Source organism: Bufo bufo, chromosome 9 (assembly GCF_905171765.1).
Source record: "Bufo bufo chromosome 9, aBufBuf1.1, whole genome shotgun sequence".
Taxonomy (NCBI): domain Eukaryota; kingdom Metazoa; phylum Chordata; class Amphibia; order Anura; family Bufonidae; genus Bufo; species Bufo bufo.
In genome coordinates this window covers 73,070,840-73,095,446 of record NC_053397.1, presented here as the reverse complement: position 1 = coordinate 73,095,446, position 24,607 = coordinate 73,070,840, and the positions used below count along the sequence as shown (strand labels likewise).

Here is a 24,607-nt window from a genome sequence, read left to right as displayed (position 1 = left end):
TGGTTGGCTGAGGCAGATTCCTAACGGGATTGGTGGGCCCAGCTTTTCCGGGTAAGATGGCGGCTGTGAGAGCACTGAGGAGCTGCAACCGGTCATTGGGCCGTCTGGTGAGAGAAGCGGCTGTTTATATCTGATAGAGCGGAGTTATAGGGCGGCCATGCTGATGAGACGAGTGGCCCCCCACGCCGCTCTGCTCCGGGCCCTGGAGTCCTGACCCCTAAGGATAGCAGTGCTGTGCTGCCAAGCTTCACTTCTGCATGCTGGAGCCTTACCCCTCAATGTATATCATTAATAAGAAGTTGTTAATATATTTTTTATTATTATTATTATTATTAATAATAATAATAATAATAATACTACTACTACTACTACATATTTAAAGGGGGCCTGTACCGTCTGCCCTGTTTTAGTAATTATTTGCATCCTCCTGTAATCTTGTGCCATTCCTTTATTATTCCTACTAGAAGTTATGCATGAATTACTAGCAGTTTGCAGCGAAGGTCCAGATGGATGGCACTTGGATGCCCATTGTTGGCACGGCATCGCTTTAACTACTGCGCATGCTCCGGCGAACGGCGCAAAACCAGCGGCAATGTGGCGTTTGCTGTCACATGCGCAGTAGTTAAAGCGATGCAATGCCCACAATGGGCATCGCAGTGCCCGGCGAGGAAGTTGCGGGATCTCGGCCAGACCTTAGGTTGATGCAAGGGAATAGGAGGGCGGGCATATGCAGAGGCTGGGGCGGGGGAACAATGAAAAAAGGCAGGGCAACCTGGGCACTAACACAGTGAACGCCGCCCCTGGGCACTTGCGAGTGCTCATTTGCATATTAATCAAAGTTAGTTTTTCCAGCTTCTGCAAGTCTAAAGACAAAGGTACCATTACATTCGTGTATAGGTGTGCTATAGGGCAATGTAAGCACTGTATATGACAGACTCCCTTTAACGCTAGTGTGAAAGTAGCCTGACACTGGCAGCACTGATTGGTTAGTGTCAGACTGTGCAGGGACACACCTCCAACTGGTAACACCTATCTGGACCTTTGTTGCAGACTGCTAGTAATTTATTCAGAACTTCTAGTAGGAATAATAGAGAATTGGCACAACATAGAGCCATAAGAATAGTTGCCCCAGGATTGTTATTACATGGGAGATGCAAGTAGTTACTAAATCAGACCTGTCAGGAGAGGTGACAGCCCACAAACAGCCGGTCCGCAATATACTGTAACTGGCCGGGTGCGCCCCTTGTCACTTAAAGAGGACCTTTCATTACAATAAAAAAATGTAAACTAAGCATACAGACATGGAGAGCGGCGCTCAGGGATCTCCCTGCACTTACTGTTATACCTGGGCGCCGCTCCGTTCTCCCGGTATAGGCTCCGGTATCTTCAGATTTTCAGCTCAACTGTGTGGAGCCTGCCGGCGTCTCCTTCTCCCATGCTGTAGCGCTGGCCAATCGCAGCGCTCAGCTAATAGCCTGGGAGAAAAAAAAACCTCTCAGGCTATGAGCTGAGTGCTGCGATTGGCCAGCGCTACAGCCTGGGAGAAGGAGACGCCTGCAGGCTCCTCCCAGTTGAGCCGAAAATCTGAAGATACCGGAGCCTATACCGGGAGAACGGAGCGGCGCCCAGGTATAACAGTAAGTGCAGGGAGATTCCTGTGCGCCGCGCTCCATGTCTGTATGCTTAGTTTAGATTTTTTATTGTAATGAAAGGTCCTCTTTAAATTGATCCATAAGATGTGGAGTGGCGCAGAAGCACTACAGAGCGCTACCGTGGGACTTCGGTCTGTGCCATGTTCTATTTTTTTGTGGTGCGGACTGAATCCGGCAGATCGCGGACCCGCTATTTGCAGTCCGCAGCAGGGCTACAGGGCGCAGACAGTTATGGGCATGAGCCCTTAAAGTGTACATTCACCTTTACCCTCCACCATTTGCCCCTTTAAAGAAATTCTCCAGGAATTATTTAAAGGGCATCTGTCACCAGATTACCAGCATTAATCCAGGGGATGTGCACAGTTGAATGGGATGCTTTTAGTCCTAATTATGTGGCCTCCATGTGGCTGAAGTCTCGCGGGAGCGCGTTTGGCGGTTTCCATCCCTGTACAGTGTGTGCGCTGAACGTTCTCCCGATGAGTCTTAAAGGGGTTGTCCCATCTCAGACAATGGGGGCATATCGCTAGGATATGCCCGCATTGTCTTATAGGTGCACCTATATCAAGAATGGAGCCCCGAAAGTGGTGGAGAGCGCACTGCGCAGCCGGCCTCTATTCATTTTCTATGGGGCCGCCAAAAATAGCCGAGCTGGATCGGCTATTTCTGTCGGACCCATAGAAGTTAAAGGGGGCGTGGGCCAGTCATGCGCGGAGCGTTCCCGTTCATTTCTATGGGGAGAGTGCTTGGTGGTGGCCGGACCAGGGGCTCCGTTCTCGATATGGGTGCGGGTCCGAACGGTTGGACCCGCATCTATAAGACAATGGGGGCATATCCTAGCGATATGCCCCCATTGTCTGAGATGAGACAACCCCTTAAAGGGCCAGGTGTGAATATATGTTCACTGCCTGGCCTGTCAGTCATTGTGGTGGGGGCGCGCGGCAAAGCAGGGAGTGGAGCCTCTGAGTGCAATGACACCGCCCTAGTTGCACCCAGTGCCTCATTTACATATTATAAAAGTTCGAAATTTAGATACATTGTGGCGACATAAAGAATTAGGACTAAAAGCACTACATTTGGCTGATATGCTCATGTTTCACCTGTCAGCTGGATTAATGCTGATAATCTGGTGACAGATGCCCTTTAAAATTGTAGCAAACTGCACCCCCCAGGCAGTTCTACAAGTGGAGGCCACCAGTCCTGCTTACATTCGAGGACAGGTTGCTGGTGGCCATTTTAAATGAATCCTGGAGACCCCCTTTAATGAGCAGGAGGCCACATAAGAGATCATATGGTAGAAGTGACTCCTTCTCCTCTGCTCTCTTTGCATTGACCATTGATCTCTCTTTACCATGTAAGTGAGATAAACCTGCTGCTCCATCTTCAGAGTACAGGCTGCTGGAAACGTCAGCCCCTTCTGCAGGACTCCTCGGCCTGTTCTGCCATTGGATCCCACATACAGAATGCTCTCATCCCACAGTAGCAGTGTCATAGCTGTATAAAGGTCACCTTTGCTCTTCTCTCCTGACATCTTGGTGTTTCATGTTTTTACCCCTGACTTCTGCTTTTTGCGCTCCTCTCCCCAGGTCAGTTTTAGACAAGGGATCCCATGTAACCGGTTTTTACTAGTAAAGTCATGCAGGAAGCAGCCTCCGTCTGTGACCCTGCCACCTCTGCAGCTAAGAACCTTCAGAACTGCCTCCGGTAAGCACCAGCGACGTCACTGAATACAGCATAAGTCGTCAACAAAGCAGAATGATTCTTAGGGCCCGTTCACACAACATTTTTTGGCGCTGTTTTTAACTGGGAGTCAGAACTTGCTTTTTTTTTTTTTTTTTCACGATGAAAAAAAACGTAGTGGAAAAAAGAAGCAGCATGTTCTGTCTTAGGCCTCATGCACACGACCGTTCAGTTTTTTGCGGTCTGCAAATTGCGGATCTGCAAAACACGGAAGCCGCCCGTGTGCCTTCCGCAATTTGCGGAACGGAACAGGCGGCCCATTGTAAAAATGCCTATTCTTGTCCGCAAAACGGACAAGAATAGGACATGCTATATATTTTTTGCGGGGCCACGGAAGGGAGCAAAGGTTGCGGACAGCGCACAGAGTGCTGTCCGCATCGTTTGCGGCCCCATTGAAGTGAATGGGTCCACACCCGAGCCGCAAAAACTGCGGCTCGGATGCGGACCCGAACTACGGTCGTGTGCATGAGGCCTTAAACTGAGAAAACTTCTTTATATCCATCTTGGCTTATGAACTGAGAAGAACATACAGCAGCCACTTTGGGGGAGATTTTGCGGCTCCATTGAAGTAAATTGCAAAAACTGCAGCTCGGATGCGGACCACAACAACGGTCGTGTGCATGAGGCCTTAGAGCAGAATATGCGCTGGTTCTCCCATTGAAATGAATGGGAAGCTGAAAAAACGTACCAAAAACTGCACCAAAACCACGTAGAAAATCAGCGCATTTTCAAGATCCATCATGTGAACCTTATAATGGAATATGGGAAATCTGCTGAACCATGGAGAAGTGAGCGTCCATTGCATATATGGGAGCAGCGTTGTATGTTTGTTGTGCTGAACGTTCTAGATGAGAGTAAGGCCACGAGCACATGTCCGTTTCTCGGAAAGGCATCAGTGAAAAAAACATCCGTTAAAAATGGACAGTTTATCCATTTTTACATGTGCATGTAGCCTTAGAAAATACTTCTGTCGGGAAACCTATTATCATTGAGGTTTTTTCGATTAGATGTAAAGATAATTTAAATATTGGGGAGATTTATCTGGTGTAAAGTAGAACTGGCTTAGTTGCCCATAACAACCAATCAGATTCCACCTTTCATTTTCCAAGGGAGCTGTGTAAAATGAAAGGTGGAATGTGATTGGTAGCTATGGGCAACTAAACCAGTTCTATTTTTACATCAGTTTGATAAATAACCCCCATTGTGCATAAAACATCAGCGTCAATACTAGACCTTGTAAAGCCCACCCTCCGCCTATTATCATCACTAGGGATAAGCGAATCGACTTCGGATGAAACATCCGAAGTCGATTCGCATTAAACTTTGTTTCAATACTGTACAAAGCGAGCGCTCCGTACAGTATTAGAATGTATTGGCTCAGATGAGCTGAAGTTATTACTTTGTGAAGTCTGGCAAGACTACTCATAATAACTCCAGAAATTGATTTAGGCTACATGCACACGAACGTTGTTATTTCTCGCCCATATTCCTTGGGGGACACAGGAAACCATGGGTATAGCTCTGCTCCCTAGGAGGCGTGACACTAAGTGAAAGCTGTAAGCCCCTCCTCCATCAGCTATACCCTTCAGCCTGGAGAGAGAGACTACCAGTTTTTGCTTAGTGTCCAAGGAGGCAAGACACTCCCTGCTTAGGCAGGGTTGTTTTCCTATAATTTTTTATTTTTGCGTTATTTGTTGTTTTTAATTCGGTTTTTTTCTACTTACAGGGACAACAGAGGCGCACTAGACCCCTCTGTTTTCTCCCGGGGTTGAGTCGCGCCAGTGCCGGTAATACCGCACTGCCGCCTCCCCCACAGAAGACAAGGTGGACCAGGGCAGCCTCGCTCCCCTGCGTCCCGCCAGCTCAAGGGTCGCCCGCACGCCAAGTCCCTCCCCCGGCTTCCTGCCACTGCGGTGCCAGTGGCTGAAGGGGCGACCCTGCTGGATGGATTGAGGGCGAAGACAGCGTATGGTGAGAGTGGCTGCTCCAGCCTCCCCTTCCCTCCCTCCCACCGCTGCTACATCTCTCCGTGCCATCTACCCCCCCCCCCTTCCCTCCCCTCCCCCATGGGCATATCGGGGCCGGCAACTTTACCGGCCATCATTTGGGGGGGGACTTCGTTCTGGTGTTGCAGACCCAGGACAAGCTGGTTCTTAGGGGGGTGGCTACCATCTTCAACGGCAGGGCAGTCAGGGGGACGGCTGTATGAGGAGATTCAGGCGGGGGCCGCTTACTTGGCGCGAACGGCACCTTTTCATGGCCGGCACTTCATCTACCTAGGGGGTTAAATCATTTTGCCGCGCGCGCGTGCGGCTCTGCTTCTCCTTCAGCGCGGCAAGGGGGGGGGGGCGGAGCTTTCTACATGCGCTCCGCTACTTCCTGGTTCGTCGGGCTCCACATCTCAGGTGCTGCGTGGAGCTCTCTCTCTGCCGTCCGATCCTGAAGCTATTCACCTCTGTGCCTGCCGCCTCTCCTCCACAGCCTCCCTTCAGTCTGCTGCCCTTGCTGTCTGCCGCTTGCATCATCTGGGTCTGGTAGGACTGTTAACCCCATCCGTGCCACCAGTACTGTTACTTGGGTGTGATCCCCGTTTTTTCACCTGGGGTCTCCCACTTTAAGTGCAACTTTTTTCCACCATGTCAGACCCTTCTGCAGCTGCCAAGCCTTGGTACCATGCCTGTACCGCTTGTAGGGAAGCCTTTCCCCGGGGGCAGTCTGATCCGCACTGTCCTGCATGCCGAGCTCCACCGCAGCCTCAGTCGCCCGCTGTGTCGCTCCCTGCTTCCTCTGACCCGCCTGACTGGGCTAGATCCCTGTCCCAGGCCGTGGAAAGCCTCACTCAGGTCGTGGGCCGCCTAATAGACAGGCCGCCTACCCCGCAGGACGCCATTCTTACTGTCGCGCCCTCCGGGTCCATCGCTTCTGCCGCTGCGGCGGGTTCACCCTCTCTTAGTGACCCTTCCCGAGCTAGGCACTCTCAGAAGCGTTTTAGAGTAGAGCGAGCCTCCTCCTCGGATGCCTCCCTCTCCCCGCCACGCGTGCGCACTCAGACGAGCCTCTCCTCTCCAAAGGATTCGCTCTCTGAAGGTGAATTGGCGGTTTCAGATTTGGAAATGGACTCGGCCCTGCCGTCCAAGCTAGCCTCAGCGATGGGTCAGCTCATCTCTGATATTCGTGACACCTTTAAGGTGCAAGATGACCCCCCTAGCTCTGACGCAGCTAGCGTCTCCTTTATCAGACCCAGGCAGGCCTCAAAAGTTTTTCCAATCCACTCTGATTTCTCCTCCGTGGTGTCTAAGGCTTGGGCTCGCCCGGACGCCCGTTTTGTCAACCCCAAGAAGCTGGACATTTGCTATCCTTTTCCGGCCGATGTCGTGGCCACCTGGTCGTCCCCACCCAAGGTGGACCCCCCTGTGGCCCGTTTGTCAAAGAACACGGCCATCCCTGTTCCCGACGGGTCCTCTCTTCAGTCAGCGGAGGACCGTCGCATGGAGACCCTTTCCAAGGGCATTTTTGCTGCCTCCGGTTCTGCCCTCAGACCGGTTTTTGCCTCTGCTTGGGCAGGTAAAGCAATCTCTGCTTGGGGTGCGCAGCTGGAACAGGAGTTGGACTCGGACGTCCCCATCCAGGACCTACGTTCCTTGGCCCAGCTTATTATTCGGGCCGGGAATTTTGTTTGTGAGGCCTCCCTTGATGCGGGAGCCCTTATTGCACGCTCCTCCGCCCTGGCGGTTTCCGTCAGGAGGGAGCTCTGGCTGAAGGTTTGGAAAGCGGACGCTGCCTCCAAACGTTCCTTGGCGGGGCTACCGTTTGCGGGTTCCCGCCTTTTCGGGGTCCGCCTAGACGAGCTTATTTCGGAGGCCACGGGTGGTAAAAGCACCCATCTTCCTCAACCCCAAGCCAGGGGCGCCCCCCGCGGACGCCCCGGTGCGTCTCGTTTTCGGTCCTCCCGCAGGAACTCTGGGGCTCCCCCCGCAGCTGCCGCTTCGGCCCCTCCCCAGGATAAGCGTAGGAAGCCGTTTTTTCGGGCGCAGCCCTCCTGGCGCAGGCCGCAGGCTGCCCGCACACCCGCAGCAAAGCAGTCCTCTGCCTGAAGGCGCGCCCCCACCCACCCGGGTGGGGGGCCGGCTCCTCCTTTTCAGGGACGTCTGGATGGCTCACGTCTCCGACGCCTGGGCTCTCGAAATTGTGTCCTCCGGATACAAAATCGAATTCGCGTCCTTCCCTCCAGATCGGTTCTTTCGCTCCCGCCCGCCGCGGGACCCGAAAAGCGCGGCTGCGTTCTCCGCGGCCGTTCAAGCCTTACTGGACAGAGGGGTGATTACCCCCGTTCCTCTAGAGGAAAGGTTCCAAGGGTTCTATTCGAACCTCTTTGTAGTTCCCAAGAAGGGAGGTTCGGTGCGGCCCATTTTGGACCTCAAAAAGCTCAACCGTTTTCTCCTCCTTCGACGGTTTCGGATGGAGTCCCTCCGTTCCGCGGTGGCTTCCCTGGAGCGGGGAGACTTCATGTCTTCCATCGATATACAGGATGCCTACCTCCATGTTCCGGTAGCCCGGTGTCACCATCGCTTCCTCCGATTCGCCGTGGGGGACCTCCACTTCCAATTTGTCGCCCTTCCCTTTGGGCTGGCAACAGCCCCCCGGGTGTTCACCAAGGTCCTGGCCCCGGTTTTGGCCTTACTCCGTTCCAGGGGTGTTTTTCTGCTACCGTACTTGGACGATATCCTCATCAAGGCTCCGTCCCTTTCTCAAGCGGTTGCCAGCGTGAATCTCACTCTAGAGACTCTGGCGAGGTTCGGTTGGGTCATCAACTTCCCCAAGTCCTCCCTTCCCCCCTCCAGACAACTGGTCTTCCTGGGAATGCTTTTAGACACGGGAGCGGCGGAGGTACGTCTTCCCTCGGAAAAACGATTGACCCTCCGCCGGGCGATTCGGGGTCTCCTTCTCCACCGTCGACCGTCCTTCCGCTTCTGCATGCGGGTCTTGGGGCAGATGGTTGCCTGCTTCGAGGCGATCCCATTTGCGCAGTTTCACTCCCGCCCTCTCCAACGGGCGATCCTCTCCTCCTGGGACAAATCGCCGCAGTCTCTGGATCATCCCTTCCATCTATCGCCTCCGGTGCGGTCATCTCTCCGCTGGTGGTTACAGTCCCCTCTTCTGGGCAGGTCTTTTCTGCCGCTCAACTGGTTGGTGGTTACAACCGATGCCAGTCTCTTGGGCTGGGGAGGCGTGTTTCCTCCCCGATCCGTCCAGGGCATTTGGTCTCCATCGGAGTCCAAACTCTCGATCAATGTCCTGGAGCTGAGAGCGGCCCTTCTGTCTCTGCGACACTGGACTCATCTGCTGAAGGGTCATCCAGTTCGTGTGCAATCGGACAACGCCACGGCCGTGGCATACATAAACCACCAGGGGGGCACTCGCAGCGCTGCAGCGATGCGGGAGGTCACCAGCATTCTCCGTTGGGCGGAAACCCACGTCCCGGCTCTATCGGCAATTTTTATTCCAGGGGTGGACAATTGGGCGGCGGACTTCCTCAGTCGCAGCACTGTCGACCCCGGCGAGTGGTCTCTTCACCCGGAGGTATTCGAGGCCATTTGCCTTCGTTGGGGCATGCCGGACGTGGACCTCATGGCCTCCAAGTTCAATCACAAGGTCCCCGCCTATCTGTCCAGGGCCAGGGATCCGGGAGTTTGCGGAGCCAACGCCCTCGTTCGTCCTTGGCGAGGCTTCGCGCGTCCGTACATATTCCCTCCCATCCCACTCCTGCCCAAGGTCCTTCGGAAGATCGCGGCGGAGGGCGTCTCGGTGATTCTGGTCGCTCCGGACTGGCCCCGCCGGTCTTGGTATGCCGACCTCATGCTGCTCCTGGCAGACGCGCCCTGGCCGCTGCCCGCCAGGGAAGATCTTCTCTCTCAGGGACCGATCTTCCACCCGCGTTTAAGGTCCCTACGTTTGACGGCGTGGTTGTTGAGACCACCGTCTTGACACGTAGGGGTTTTTCTGCGGACGTCGTCCGCACCATGATCCGTGCCCGCAAGCCGTCCGCTTTTTTCTCCCCACTGTTTTGTCCTTCCTGCAGAGCGGACTCGCCCAGGGTCTGGGTCTTAGTTCTTTGAAGGGTCAGGTGTCTGCGCTGTCCATTTTGTTTCAGCGCCCACTGGCCCCCCTTGGTCCTGTCAAGACCTTCCTTCAGGGCGTGGCTCACGCGGTTCCCCCGTACCGCCCTCCGGTACCGCCCTGGGACCTGAACCTGGTTCTCTCAGCGCTCCAGGCTTCTCCTTTCGAGCCTCTGCGGACGGTTTCCTTGCGACTTTTGTCCTGCAAGGTTATTTTCCTTGTGGCCGTCACCTCTCTTCGGAGGGTGTCCGAATTGGCTGCACTCTCCTGTCTGGAACCTTTCCTAGTGTTCCACCAGGACAAGGTGGTCCTTCGTCCGGTCCCTTCCTTCCTTCCTAAGGTGGTCTCCGCCTTTCATCTGAACGAGGACATCGTTCTCCCCTCTTTGTGTCCTTCCCCTTCCCACCCCCGGGAGAGGGAGCTTCATCGCCTGGACGTTGTCAGGGCGCTCAAGGTTTACCTGGAGGTAACCAGCTCTTTCAGGCGTACTGACTCGCTCTTTGTGGTTCCGGAGGGGTCGCGCAGAGGGATGGCGGCATCCAAAGTTGCTATCGCCCGTTTTGTCAAGATGGCTGTTACTGAGGCTTACCTCGCCAAGGGCAAGGTTCCGCCCCTCGGTGTTACCGCTCACTCCACTAGAGCGGTCGGGGCTTCCTGGGCTCAGAGGAATCGGGCTTCTACGGAGCAGATTTGCAAGGCGGCCACTTGGTCCTCCTTGCACACCTTCACCAAGTTCTACAGGGTGCATACTCATGCGTCGGCTGACGCTGCTTTAGGCCGTCTGGTGTTGCAGGCGGCAGTTGATTGATGCCTCCGGTGTTGGTCTAATTTGTTCTGGTCCCTCCCTTCTGGGACTGCTCTGGAACGTCCCATGGTTTCCTGTGTCCCCCAAGGAATATGGGCGAGAAAAGGAGACTTTTGTATTACTTACCAGTAAAGTCTCTTTCTCGCTCTTCCTTGGGGGACACAGCACCCGCCCTTCATTTGGGTTTACAGTTGTGGTTCCGGCTTGGTTGCCCCCGTTGGGGCTTGACAGTTCCTTTTTTTCCGGTTGGTGGTTATCTTTCACTACTTGGACACGCAACTGGTAGTCTCTCTCTCCAGGCTGAAGGGTATAGCTGATGGAGGAGGGGCTTACAGCTTTCACTTAGTGTCACGCCTCCTAGGGAGCAGAGCTATACCCATGGTTTCCTGTGTCCCCCAAGGAAGAGCGAGAAAGAGACTTTACTGGTAAGTAATACAAAAGTCTCCTTTTTCCGTGTCCGTAATTTTAATTTTTTTGCTGATAGGATGCGGACCCATTAATTTCAATGGGTCCGCAAAAAATGCGGACCGAACACTGTGTGCTATCCGCATCAGTGTGTCCGTTCCGTAGCCCCGCCAAAAAAATAGAACATTTCCTATTCTTGTCCGTTTTAGGCATTGTTAGAATGAATCTGCAAAAAAAAAAGGATGGCATACGGATGTCATCCGTTTTTTTTTTTGTTTTTTTTTTTGCGGACTGCAAAACACATACGGTCGTGTGCATGTAGCCTTACACTGTGAAAAAACAAAGTGGTACCAAAGTGGTACCTCGGAACCGAACCTGAGTTCGGGAAATGTTTCTTTCACAGTATAAATCAATTTCTGGAGTTATTATGCGAAGTCTCGCCAGACTTCGCAAAGTAATAACTTCGGCTCATCGGACCCAATACATTCTATCACTGTACGGAGCGCTCGCTCCGTACAGTATTTGAACCAAAGTTTTATGCGAATTGACTTCGGATGTTTTATCCAAAGTCGATTCGCTCATCCCTAGCCATCACCCACAAAGTGTCCACTCTTTTTTTACTTACTTGCCTTCCCGGTTTATATTCACCATTGAGCAGCTTCTGACTTTTCTCTATTGTTCAGCCTTGAATGGAAAGATTGTACAGTTCAAGTTGTCAGACATCGGAGAGGGAATCACAGAGGTCACCGTAAAAGACTGGTGAGTTAATGCAATGAACACTAAACTATTTCAAATGCTAAAGCAAGTCTGCCACCAGCGACCTCCCTATCAAACGTTTGGTACAGCCACAGAGCTGGGGTTCACCTGATTAAAACACTGTTTTTCTTTTCTTGATCTGAGACTCCGTTCCCGAGTTATAACCCTTTTTCTATATATGCAGATCAGGACTTTGGTGCAACAAGGGCGTCACCATAGCTCTTGTTGCACCCAAGCTCCTCTCCTTTCTGTGAACAGCCCCTCTGTGGCTACGGCCTGGCCTTGTCAATCGATGCAGCCAGGGAGGGGCTGTTCACAGAAAGGAGAGGAGCTTGGGTGCAACAAGAGCAATGGTTACACCCTCGTTGCACCAAAGGCCTAATTTGCATATTTAGAAAATGTATCATAATTCGGGAACAGAGCCTAAGATCAACAAAGGAAAAACATTGTTTTCATCAGGTGAACCACATCTATGTGTCTAACAGCTGTATGGGGAGGTCGCCGGTGACTTATTTCCTTAAAAGTGACCCTCTAGTTCAAGAAACAAAACTGTGGAATGAACTTACCACTTTCCTGATGACCTCCTTTTCAGCTGCAGATCTGCCACATGGCAGGCTCCTCGTCTTGGATCCAAGATGGCAGCACCGCTTCTCAGACTACTTGAGGTACACTGTGCATCGGTCCAAGATACTTCCTACTTGTCCAGCCCTGCTCTTGGATCGGTCAGCATTGTGAGCAGTGCTGGCCATTCCATAGGCTGCAGGAAGTTTTTTGGGCTACCAAATGCACAGTAATACGTCAGGCAGTCTGAGAAGCGTTGCAGCCATCTTGGGTAACAGAAGATGAGCCTGGGAATAGGCAGATCTGCAGCTGAACAGATGAGAAATGATCCTGCTGGGGAAATGATTCTGTTTCTGAGTGGAATTGCTCTTAACAAGCATCCAAGACATGGTGTCTGTAGGGCTGTGGTGGATTTCCATGGTCATTATCACTGGTGCCTTGCAGCGCCGGGGTCCTAGTGGTTTGTGTGGGTGGACTCGACAATCATCTCATGTATTCTTTGCTTGTATTTCTTTAGGTATGTGAAAGAAGGTGACACGGTGTCCCAGTTTGACAGTATCTGTGAGGTTCAAAGTGACAAAGCCTCGGTGACCATCACCAGTCGCTACGACGGGATTGTCAGGAAGCTCTATTACAATGTAGATGACACGGCTCTGGTGGGAAAACCTTTGGTGGATATTGAAACAGATGTTATGAAAGGTTTGTTTCAGTCTTCTCAGCCAGGTTGTTTTTAATTTAAAAAAAATATTCTCCTTTTTAACTGTTACCTTACAATTAAAGGGGTCCTCTCACTCCAGTAAGTGGCATTTTTCATGTAGAGAAAGTGAATACAAGACACTTACTAATGTATTATTATTATCCATATTGCTTCCTTTGCTGGCTGGATTCATTTTTCCATCACATTATACACTGCTAGTTTCCATAGTTACAGACCACCGTGCAATCCATCAGTGGTGGTCATGCATGCACATTATAGCCTATGTGCACTCCCATGGTCCCAGCCACCATAGAGGCTTACCTGCAGTAAACAAGTAATAAGTACTTATCTGGAAGATCTAGCACCCCCACTCCAGTTCTCTTTGCCAGACCGGCTGCAGCTATGACGTCATGTGACGGGCCCGGTGCAGCCAATCAGTGGCCTTTTTGGTGCAGTGATTGGCTACAGTGGTCACATGATGTCGATGTGATGTAACTGCTGCAGCAGAGCTTACCGGAAGAAACAGAGTAGCGGTTCTGGATGCCAGGTAAGTACTTATCAGTTCTGATCCTGAGGGTTGTCTGTTTTGTTTCTGAAACTGGACTAACTCTTTAGGCGCACAGAGACTCTCCCGACCAGCCACTGTGAAACGACCTACAACACGGCCTTATTCATTTAAATAGAGTTTTGTTGCAGTTGCTCGCTTAAACACTAGGTGGCTGTCGGCACTGCTGTGCAAATAAGAAGCTGAAGGATCTGTGGCCATAATACAGATGCTAAGATGCAGGCGCATTACTGTCTTCTAAGGGGTTTTTCTTTTCTGTTTCTTGACATCCTCTAGCCATCTAAGTAATTTTTGAACAGAATTAGGCTACATGCACACGAACGTATTTCGTTTCCGGGTTTTTTTGTTTGTTTTTTGCGGATAGGATGCGGACCCATTCATTTCAACGGGTCGGCAAAAAATTCAGACAGCACACCGTGTGCTGTGCGCATCAGTATGTCCGTTCCGTAGCCTGCAAAAAAAATAGAACATGTCCTATTATTGTCTGTTTTAGGCATTGTTACAATGGATCCGCCCAAAAAAACTGATGTCATCGTTTTTGGTTTTTTTTGCGATCCGCAAATTGCGGATGCGGACAGCACACGGAGCATCTTTTGCGGCCCCATTGAAGTGAATGGGTCCGCACCCGAGCCGCAAAAACTGCGGCTCGGATGCGGACCCGAACTACAGTCGTGTGCATGAGGCCTTAAACTGAGAAAAGTGCTTTATATCCATCTTGGCTTATGAACATACACTTTGGGGGAGATTTATCCAGACTGCCGGTCTTGATATCCCCTGCTCTCCCGGAGGATGTTCCTAATTCGTGATGAAGCGCAGGCGTCGTCATAATTTAGGGGCCTCCTCCGGCAGTTTGTGCGCCTAAAGTGAAATCTAATAATCGGAATGCCCACTTTGGACCCAGGATTAATTAATGATAGGTGGTACAATAGCCCTATTAGGGCTATCTAATTCCTGTTTATGGTCTTTTTAATTTTAAAACGTAACATTTATTATTTTTCTTAAGAGAAAAAAACAAACAATATTTTAATTAAAATCAAGTGGTCATGAGACACAACTGTGTGTATATTAATTACTGAAGATTCTCCACATATAATCATTAGGTGGGAAATCTCTGTGGGATATTTACTTCCATAGAGTGAGAGTTAACATGAATTAGTATCAGAATGTTGCTCACATCGAGCTGCTATGTTACTGTGGCTTGCCACTTGGCCACAATAATACTCTAAGTAAATGTAGTTGGGGTCTATTATAGGATGTGTAACTTATTTTGCTTAGGATAGCTATCCCGGATTTATAGTATGGATATCCCTAATCCTTATTTTCCCTGTCTATTTAGTAATCCAACTTATACACACCTCTCGGAGTGCCTGCAGCACACTCCGTGTTGATACTGCATACACAGCTGCATCAACACATGACCTCTTTAGCTTAAAACCCTATTCGCAGCTCCCCGGAAATGTTTTGCAACCTAACGTGGCGTCTTCAGGGGTGATGGAGCTACTGCGAACGTGTGAAAGTGAAATCTATCGCCGCTCAGAGCGGCCGTAGATTTCTGGCTTCATTTGCACCAGAAAAGTGGTGTAAATGAAGATAAATTTGTCTTGGCTGCTGGCTATGCCCCTTTTCCACCATTGTCACTTCCCTTTTTGGAAAAGTATCGAGGGCGGCTTCTTTGTCAAAAAGTCGAATTTAAGTCACAAACACACGGCTTACTACTTTTTTTAAAGCCTATTTTCTGTCGGTAGGGAGATAAGAAATCTCCACCTTTCTCCTTTGACATCCCCCTACATCAAATTTTAAGGTCATTCTGTAGGTGGTGATAGCCGACCCAACTGGGACAGATTCTCTTTAATCCAGGTTTTGGTGGTAAGGTGTTTGATAAATTTCATTAATTCAGTAATATATAGTTTTTTGTCAAGGAATAATTAGAATGTTTTGTTACAAGGAGACCCATATTTTGGTATTTGAAAGTGCATACTTAGGGTACTTTCACACTAGCGTTTTTCTTTTCCGCCGCTGAGTTCCGTCCTAGGGGCTCAAATCCGGAAAAGAACTGATCAGTTTTATCCTAATGCATTCTGAATGGAGAGCAATCCGTTCAGGATGCATCAGGATGTCTTCAGTTCAGTCCTTTTAACTGATCAGGCTTTTCAGAAAACCGTAGCATGTTGTATTTTTACCTCCGGCCAAAAATCCAGAACACTTTGACTGAACGCCGGATCCGGCCTTTTTCCCATTGACTTGCATTAACGCCGGATCCGGCGCTGTGTGTTCCGTCAAACCGGATCTGGCTTTTGCATGTTAAACCCGAAAAATGTGAAAAAAAATGTTAGTCCATAAATGGCTGATCCGTTTTTTCCAATGCATTTTTTCATTGTGATCAAAATCCTGATCAGGATTCAAATGTAATCTGTTTTCACACGTTTTTCCGGATCCAGCGGGCAGTTCCGGTGTCGGAATTGAACGCCGGATTCAAACAACGCTAGTGTGAAAGTAGCCTTAGTTATGGGTGAAGTTGGGCTTTAACTCTGTATGGATTAGCCATGTGTAAGGACTCTGTGTTCTCTGTATGCATCGCTCTTAAAAAAAAAAAAATTTATATATATTTTCCCCAGATGTGGCATCGGAAGAAGATGTGGTTGAGACTCCTGCAATTTCCCAGGAACATACACATCAAGAAATAAAGGGACATAAGACACTGGCCACTCCTGCCGTCCGGCGCCTCGCAATGGAGAACAACGTAAGCTGTGTTGGTTTCTATTAAAAAAGGCGCCATTATTAATAGAGGAGAACATAGGCATGGTGTCCACTGCTCACCTGCCTGTGTTCCCCACTCGTTGAACCCATCTACTCTTTGTATCATTTCACTGTAAACTTCCTAAACTATAGGATAAAAGTTAAAGTGATTAACCCCCCCCCCCCCACCCTGTTGAGAAACAAAATTAATTTTTACTAGCGAATAAACAGAACACTTACAGGACGACCTTCCTTTTATATTTTCAGTGGCAGATCTTCCGATTCCTGAGCTCCTCTTCCGTTACCCAAGATGGCCGCTTCTTTTCAGACTGCTTGATGCATACTGTGCATTTGGTAGCTCAAGACACTTCCTGCTGCTCTTGGATTGTCCACTGATCACATGAGGATTGCCAATGTACAGTATGCATCAGGTAGTCTGAAAAGGTGGGCACCATGTATGTGTTCTGCCAATGAACTACCTATGACCCACCACCAATCGTTCCTATTGGCACGCTCAGCTATTTTCGGAATCCCCATAGAAATGAATGGGATCACACTGCATCTGCGCGGCCACGACTTCAATTCACTTCTATGGGACCGACGGATTTACGAGATATGCTCACCTATCAGACAATGGGGGCATATCCTGCCCGCCGGATCCGCCGATTTGGATGTGACTGAAAGCATTTGTGAGACAGATCCGGATGCGCATCCGTCTCACAAATGCATTGCAAGAAAGGATCTGTCTCTCCGCTTGTCATGCGTACAGACGGATTCGTCTTGTATTTTTTTTCACATTTTTACTGGTCTGCGCAAGCCAGAAGGACGGATCCGGCATTCCGGTATTTTGAATGCCGGTTCCGGCACTAATACACATTCCTATGGGGAAAAATGCCGGATCCAGCATTCAGGCAAGTCTTCAGTTTTTGCTGCGGTTTTCTCTTTTGCCTGATCAGTCAAAACGACTGAACTGAAGACATCCTGTTGCATCCTGAACGGATTACTCTCCATTCAGAATGCATTAGGATAAAACTGATCAGTTCTTTTCCGGATTTGAGCCCCTAGGACGGAACTCAGCGCCGGAAAAGAAAAACACTAGTGTGAAAGTACCCTTAGATTATTTTTGGACAAGCCGCAGTTTTAGGTGGGACTGGCTGACAATTTAATATGTATGGAGATAAATTAAAAAGAAAATTGCACCGATAGATGTACAACAATCCACATGTATGACATGATCACTGTTGGCTCAGACAAAAATATTGGCAGCTCAAGGTAATGAGTAATATTTAGAGGAATTCTGATGCATTCTGTATTATAAGTTCTTTGCAATCTGATTTCCTTAGATAAAGCTTAGTGAAGTGGTGGGCAGTGGCCGGGATGGACGTATCCTAAAAGAAGACATTCTTAACTTTTTGGCGAAGCAGACAGGTGCCATATTACCACCTTCTCCCCAAATGGAGATCGTACCACCACCTCCCAAAAAAGAAATCTCTAAACCATCTCAGAAGGAAACAGCTCCTACCATTCCAGTTTCCTTCACCAAACCAATCACTTTCTCAGGAAAGGATGTCACAGAGCCCTTGAAAGGTAATGGCGTATTAATGTGTAGAGCTTTTTATAGCAGATTTACTGCTTCTATTCCGTAAGAAAGATTCAACCATCAGCAGACAGCCATTTTTAGGTTTCTCAGCTTTCCAGAGATGTTCAATTGGGTTCAAGTCAGGGCTCTGGTTTGGCTACTCATGGACATTCACAGAGTTGTCCCTAAGCCATCCATATGTTGTGTTGGTTGTATACTTGGGATCATTGCCTTGTTGGAAGGTGAATCTTTGGCCAAGTCTGAGTTCCAGAGCACTCGAGATCAGGTTTTCATTAAGAATATCTGTTTACTTTGCTCCATTCAGCTTTCCCTCAACTCTGACCAGTCTTCCTGTCCCAACCTCTGAAAAGCCGCCACTTCTGTGCTTCAGCGATGGTATTGGACGGGGCCTGGTTTCTTCCAAACATTACACTTAGAACTAAGGCCAAAAAGTTCAATCTTTGTTTCATCAGACCAGAGAATCTTGTTTCTAACAGTCTGAGACTCCTATAGGTGTTGCTTTTTTAAAAACCACAGCACAGGAAATGGAGATTAAATCTTCATACCATGCTGAATCCACATCTATAGTTCCCAGTGGGAAGGATCAAAAACTATATGGCATTTTGAAGTGCATACCACGTCTGTGTGTTTGTTTTTTTTGTTGTTTTTGTTTTTTTAGCACAGGAAAAACTCTGTGTGAACTTACCCTGATATTGTTACATGAGAAGTTTTTGTAGTGCCATTTTGTTTCACTATTTGGCTGTTCTGGTGATTCTTTCTCACAGCATTTTGGTAGATGAAAGCTGTACATCGAAGGCCTCTATTGTTAGGCCATGGTCACAAGTCAGAATTTCCATTTTGGCACGTTTTCCGGACCAAAAACGGGTTAAAACAGAAACCCCATATAGCAAAGCACCTAAACCACGCAGAATTTTGATGCAGTTCCTGGGACTACCTTTTCAGCGTGCTGATTTAACCATGTGAACACAGCCTTACCGCTGAGACACGTTGATAGATCTGCCCCCCCAGTGGACCTAGTGCAAAGCCACTGTGATCTGTGCACCACACTTGGGTCTCCTTGTTTTGTGCCACCTATTAGCCTGTTTTGTCTGCTACATTTTGCGATGCTTCCCTTGTATTTTCTTATATTGTCAGGCTTCCACAAAGCCATGGTGAAAACCATGTCCGCAGCACTAAAAATCCCCCACTTTGGTTACTGTGATGAAGTGGATATGACAACACTTGTGAGGCTCAGAGAAGAGCTCAAGCCTATGGCTGAAGCGCGTGGAGTCCGATTGTCATTTATGCCTTTCTTCCTCAAGGTGAGTTTCAAGCAAACAGTCCTAAATAAATATGTGCCAATAGCAGTACAGATAACATGATAAGAATGCGTGGTGCATTCGCAGTGATATTTTTCATTCCTTCTATTTGTCCAATGAGTTTCACGGCTCTACCAGCGCATATTATAAAATGAAAACTGAACACTGGGCAGCAAAGCGGCTGTTGATAGAGTTGGTACCTGACGCCCGTAGACATATGGATCTTCATTTTGGTCATTGTTTTCCGCAGGCAGCAAGCCTCGGCCTTTTGCAACATCCAGTACTCAATGCCTCAGTGGATGAAAATTGTCAGAATATCACCTATAAGGTATCTATTCAATTCTGATTTTCAAAATTTTTTTATTTACTTGTGTGTCCAGGCATTAAAGAAGATATTGTTTCTCATAGGCTGCTCATAACATTGGGATTGCTATGGACACTCAACAGGGGCTCATTGTCCCTAATGTGAAGAACGTACAGGTCCGAAGTATTTTTGAGATTGCTGCGGAGCTGAACCGCTTACAGAGCTTAGGGGTTTCAGGACAACTGGGGGCTGCAGAGCTGACAGGAGGCACATTTACTCTCTCCAACATTGGTTCGGTAAGCCAACTGCTCGGAACCTCTTGGTGGCTGTTGTATTTATTATTGCATTTGACTCATTTTGCTCTAAATATTTTTTTTTTCAATTGGTCTTTATTAAACATTTCTGACAGTCTGTCCTCTACAGCTTTCAGTTTCAGTGCATATACTGTTAGTTGCTTTCTGCCTCACAGTGAATCCATCAGGGAGCTGCTCTGATATCTGGATGTGTAGCCCTCATCTCTGAACTCCTCACAGCTCATAAACACTCATCTTAGCTTAATTGGTATGAAACTGATAAGAATATGGCTTAAATGAGGCTACAGATGAAGCCATCAGAGCAGATTCTTGATGGGTTAATTGAGTGTGAGGCAGAGAACAATAGTCTATAGATACACTGAAACAAAAAACTGTAGAGGAAAAACTGTTGGAGATTTCTAATAAAAAAATAAAAAAGATTTTAGCCCAAAATGAGTAGAATGCTCCCTGACTTATCCCTAGCCATTAAAACGTACCCTATTAAACCAGGTACAAAGGTAGGATTGAGTCTGCTGAGTAAAAGCATACATTTCTTATGTAAATAGGTTGTGCAAATTATAGTATCATTATGCAAATTAGGTGTATTTGCACCAAAGGGCAGGCCCTGTTGCTCCTCCTTTCCAGCTCTGTGTTGCATTTGATGCTCCCATTAATTGAGAAGGCCAGTAAGGCCCTGTAATCCCACATTTGCACTTTGATTTACAGTATTGCCGCATGCACAGTGGTCATCTGCAGTGCCTGGGAAGCTGAAGAAAATGTACTACGCATGTGCCGATAGTGTAATGAGAAATGTCTGGCTCTGCCAATCAAGGGGAGGGGGAGTAACAGTTGAGACACGGCATTGGAGCTAAGATACACTGAGGGGCTTGGGCCCACCACTGGGTGCATTAAAGCCTAAGGCCCCTTGCAGACGAGCGTGTCCGGATGCGTCCCAGTGCATTGCGGCAAACCCACGTGAGTAAGTACGCAATTGCAGTCAGTTTTGACTGCGATTGTGTTCCTTTCAGCTTTTATCGCGCGTGTGCAATGTGTTTTGCACGCGCGTGATAAAAAACTGACTGTGGTACCCAGTCCCGAACTTCTTCACAGAAGTTCAGGTTTGGGTTCAAGGTTGTGTAGATTGTATTATTTTCCCTTATAACATGGTTATAAGAGAAAATAATAGCATTCTGAATACAGAATGCATAGTACAATAGCGCTGGAGGGGTTAAAAAATAAATAAATTAACTCTCCTTAATCCACTTGTTCGCGCAGCCGGCATCTCTTCTGTCTGTCTTTTGTGAGGAATAGGACCTTTGATGACGTCACTGCGCTCATCACATGGTCCATCACATGATCTTTTACCATGGTGATGGATTATGTGACGGACCATGTGATGAACGTAGTGACGTCATCAAAGGTCCTATTCCTCACAAAAGAAGACAGAAGAGATGCCGGCTGCGCAAACAAGTGGATTAAGGTGAGTTAAATTATTTTTTTCTTTTTTTTTTAACCCCTCCAGCTCCAGCCATATTGTACTATGCATTCTGTAATCAGAATGCTAATATTTTCCCTTATAACCATGTTATAAGGGAAAATAATAATGATCGGGTCCCCATCCCGATCGTCACCTAGCAACCGTGCCTGAAAATCGCATCCGCACTTCCTTGCGGATGCTTGCGATTTTTACGCAACCCCATTCATTTCTATAGGGCCTGCGTTACGTGAAAAACGCACAAAGAGGAGCATGCTGCGATTTTCACGCAACGCACAAGTGATGCGTGAAAATCACCGCTCATGTGCACAGCCCCATAGAAATGAATGGGTCCAGATTCAGTGCGGGTGCAATGCGTTCACCTCACGCATTGCACCCGCGCGGAAATCTCGCCCGTGTGAAAGGGGCCTAAATTGCTTAATAAAAACTTTAATTGCACGTGAATGGCTTTTACTCAGCAGGATTAATCTTACCAGGCATTGTGCCTGGTTTAATAAGGTTGATCCTGCTGAAAGGTCCTAATTATGGCTAAATCTTAGCTCAGTGTATTGACTTGTATTATGTTGGTCTTCTCTTGTCATGGTTTTTCTTTTTGTAGATTGGAGGTACATACGCAAAGCCTGTTATTCTGCCCCCAGAAGTGGCCATTGGAGCCATTGGAAAACTGCAGGTTTGTAATTTTTCATGATGGTTGTCTAGAGAACACAAATGTCCACAGGATAAACTATAAATATTTGACAGATGCAGGTCCCACCTCTCTCCAGGTCATCAATATCTGATCGGTGGGGGTCTGACACCCGCCACCCCTGCTGATCAGCTGTGAGACGAGGTAGCGGCCCTCCATGCGAGCGCCCCTTCCTGGTCTTCACACTACGCCTCGTCTCCTGTAGAGCGGCTGCGTAGTGTAATTACATACACTCACTCCATTCACTTGAATGGAGCGGGTACTTGTATTACACTGCACTTCCAAGACAAAGTGCAGTGTAATGAACAGGAAGCAGCGCTCAAATGGATTGCCAGCTCCTCTACAAACAGCTGATCAGCGGGGGTGTTGAACCCTCACCAATCAGATATTGATGACTTATCCCGACAATAGGTCATCAATATTAACGGCTGGACAACCCCTTTAATACACATTTCAATGGGTTTTTAGTTGTGGTAATATGAGCAGGATTGGGAAATGAACAGGAGCAGCATATTTTTCTGAATTTGAAAATTCCCTTATTTCTCCCGGAATAAATTCTCAGTTTAAATGGGGTGTGTCTACTCTTGAAACAGTCCAGTCGTTGCTGACAGTATCAAACTGTTTAGGGATAAACCCTATTGACAAGGGCACTTGAATCAATCATTCCCTTGCATTACCAGGAGGAATAGTAGAGAAACGGCACTATACAGAGTTCTAAGAAAAGATGCTCCAGAATTGCTATGTTATGTGGGATGCAAGTAGTCACTAAAATACTGGTCAGGAGTTGGTGACAGGTCCTCTTTGAAGATTGTTCCCTCACTTCTTCTACTTGAATCCTATAAATGGCAGACCATTCAGTAATTTCCTAATAAAGGGTTGGACCAAATTTTAAACTTGAGATAGGGGATAAGTGTCTGGTCAGTGTGACTGCTGATCCTGAGAAACGTGGTCCTGTGCCCCTGAATAGAGCAGCAGGTCACCCATTTGCACTGCCTCTGATGGAAGTTTCCAAGTTCTGTCCTCTGCAGTGCCATAGAGAATGAATGACAGCTCATATGGGCAACATGCTGCTCCATTCATACAGGTTATCTGGATAGATGGATGGGTGTTCCAGCAATCAGACACCCCCGGCCAATTGGAAACTTGATGGAAAATTGGCATTACAGAAAACAGTCATCTTGATAACCAATATCATCATAAAAATTATTTCTAAAGGTCATTTTTTTAATTCCTGCTGCCAGTTGCTCTGTATACATAAATTCAGGATAAAACACACCTGTCTCTTCTGATTTACAGGTAGTACCAAGGTTTGACTCCAGAGGGCAGGTGGTGAAAGCCCAAATCGTCAACATCAGCTGGTCCGCAGACCATAGAATTATTGATGGTGCAACAATGTCCCGATTTTCTAACCTATGGAAATCATACTTGGAGAATCCATCCTCCATGCTTCTGGATTTAAAATGAAAAATCCTAAAGTAATGGGAGGGGGCACTTTTTATCCCACCATCAACAAGGACAAGGTACTCTTCCCAGTACAGAAAACCTCAACTTGTTTTTCCACCCAGTGGGAACCACCTAAGTCTAATTGCCTGGTCCCTGCCTTGCGGGCAAGGATTTTGCAAGCACAACTACAGGTCAGCTGTTCAGGTATTATTACATTTTGGGTTTGGGCGGTTTGACCCATGTGTGGATCACTTTATTGCATCCTACAGTAGAAGGGTGTTTAAAGGGACGTCTGCTGAATGGACTTCATACAATGCCCAACTGAAAAGCGACAACATGATATTTATGTCTCCCCTTTTTAGGCTGCTGAGTAGATCTGTGTTCTTCTGATAGGGATCTGGTTATTGAAGGGTATAGAGTAAGTGTTGTAAACTACAAGAAACATGATCTAAAACGCGCTGGTGCCAATTCGGACCCTGAAAACGGACAGGGAACTCTGACTGATCATCATATGACACTGAGGTTATAGATCGTCCCTAGACTGTTACACTACATACAGATCAATCTAAATAGACAATGATTGTGCTGATTATTCCTGTGTCTGATATAATGTGGGAAATATGTACATTGGTTTTAAATGGTCATAAAACGAGACTCGCACTCCATGTCCTTGCACCGTTCAGGGCTGCAAATGAATAAAAATGGGACTGTTGGAAACTATTCTGTTTTCTCTCGCTTGTTTTCCTGAAATGTCTACATGTTCATCTATTCTAATGTGGTAAGTGCTGAAGACTTTCTTTGTAATATACTATCACCTAGTAGATGAAACTAAATGCTGGCCAGAAATACGAAGGCGGACATGCATATTGCATTAAAGGGTGTTCCCATGTTGGGGTGTCCACGTGATAGGCCATATATGTCAGAGGTGTCTGGTACCTTTACCTATCAGGAGCATATGGGGACTTTGTGACCCTCATTAGCTGAGTCAAAGCGTCTTTCAACAGCTGCCTTTACTATTGAATTCATTGGGTTGTGGGCTCGCTTGTGTGCAACTTTCTCCATTGATTTCTATAGGAGTCACAAAATTAGCAGGACAAGCCAGTGACTTAAGGCCCCTTTACACCACCCAATGTTCAGGCAGATTATTATGAGTGTTCATATGAATGCTCGTTAGAGATGATCTGCCAGTGTAAAGGTGCCGCTAATTACCTGATGAAAGAGCAAAACGCTCGTTCATTGGGTAATAGATCATTGGTGCAGACTCCTAAATGACTCAGACTCCTTATTCTGTATGGAGACAAAGGATGACATACTGTGGAGGAGATCGCTGCATGTAAGGCTGGGTTCACATATGTGCTATGAACTCCAGCAGTCTGTTCCGGTGGAGGATCAGACTGCTGGAGTTCACTGCGTCCAGCATAGCCAGGTACCATCGTGCACTGCTGGATCCCCATTTAC

The 24,607-nt window shown here is 48.1% G+C and overlaps 1 protein-coding gene across 1 annotated transcript; it reads left to right on the top strand.

Annotated features, from left to right (window-relative positions):
* The first annotated feature begins 24 nt into the window (after window positions 1-24).
* On the top strand, window positions 25-23,869 carry DBT (dihydrolipoamide branched chain transacylase E2). Its single transcript, XM_040407645.1, has 11 exons — window positions 25-107; window positions 3,236-3,353; window positions 11,400-11,475; window positions 12,551-12,732; window positions 15,911-16,035; window positions 17,375-17,618; window positions 18,766-18,932; window positions 19,180-19,257; window positions 19,338-19,529; window positions 21,620-21,691; window positions 23,003-23,869. Exons 1-11 carry the CDS (start codon window positions 57-59, stop codon window positions 23,168-23,170), a joined length of 1,473 nt encoding a protein of 490 aa, XP_040263579.1. The 5' UTR covers window positions 25-56; the 3' UTR covers window positions 23,171-23,869.
* Window positions 23,870-24,607: the final 738 nt, after the last annotated feature.

Excerpts from the sequence above, each read along its gene's own strand:
- DBT (XM_040407645.1), top strand. The coding sequence starts at position 57 with ATGGCGGCTGTGAGAGCACTGAGGAGCTGCAACCGGTCATTGGGCCGT. Across the intron at positions 3,354-11,399 it reads AACCTTCAGAACTGCCTCCG|CCTTGAATGGAAAGATTGTA; the intron begins GTAAGCACCAGC and ends TCTATTGTTCAG. Across the intron at positions 12,733-15,910 it reads TGAAACAGATGTTATGAAAG|ATGTGGCATCGGAAGAAGAT; the intron begins GTTTGTTTCAGT and ends TATTTTCCCCAG.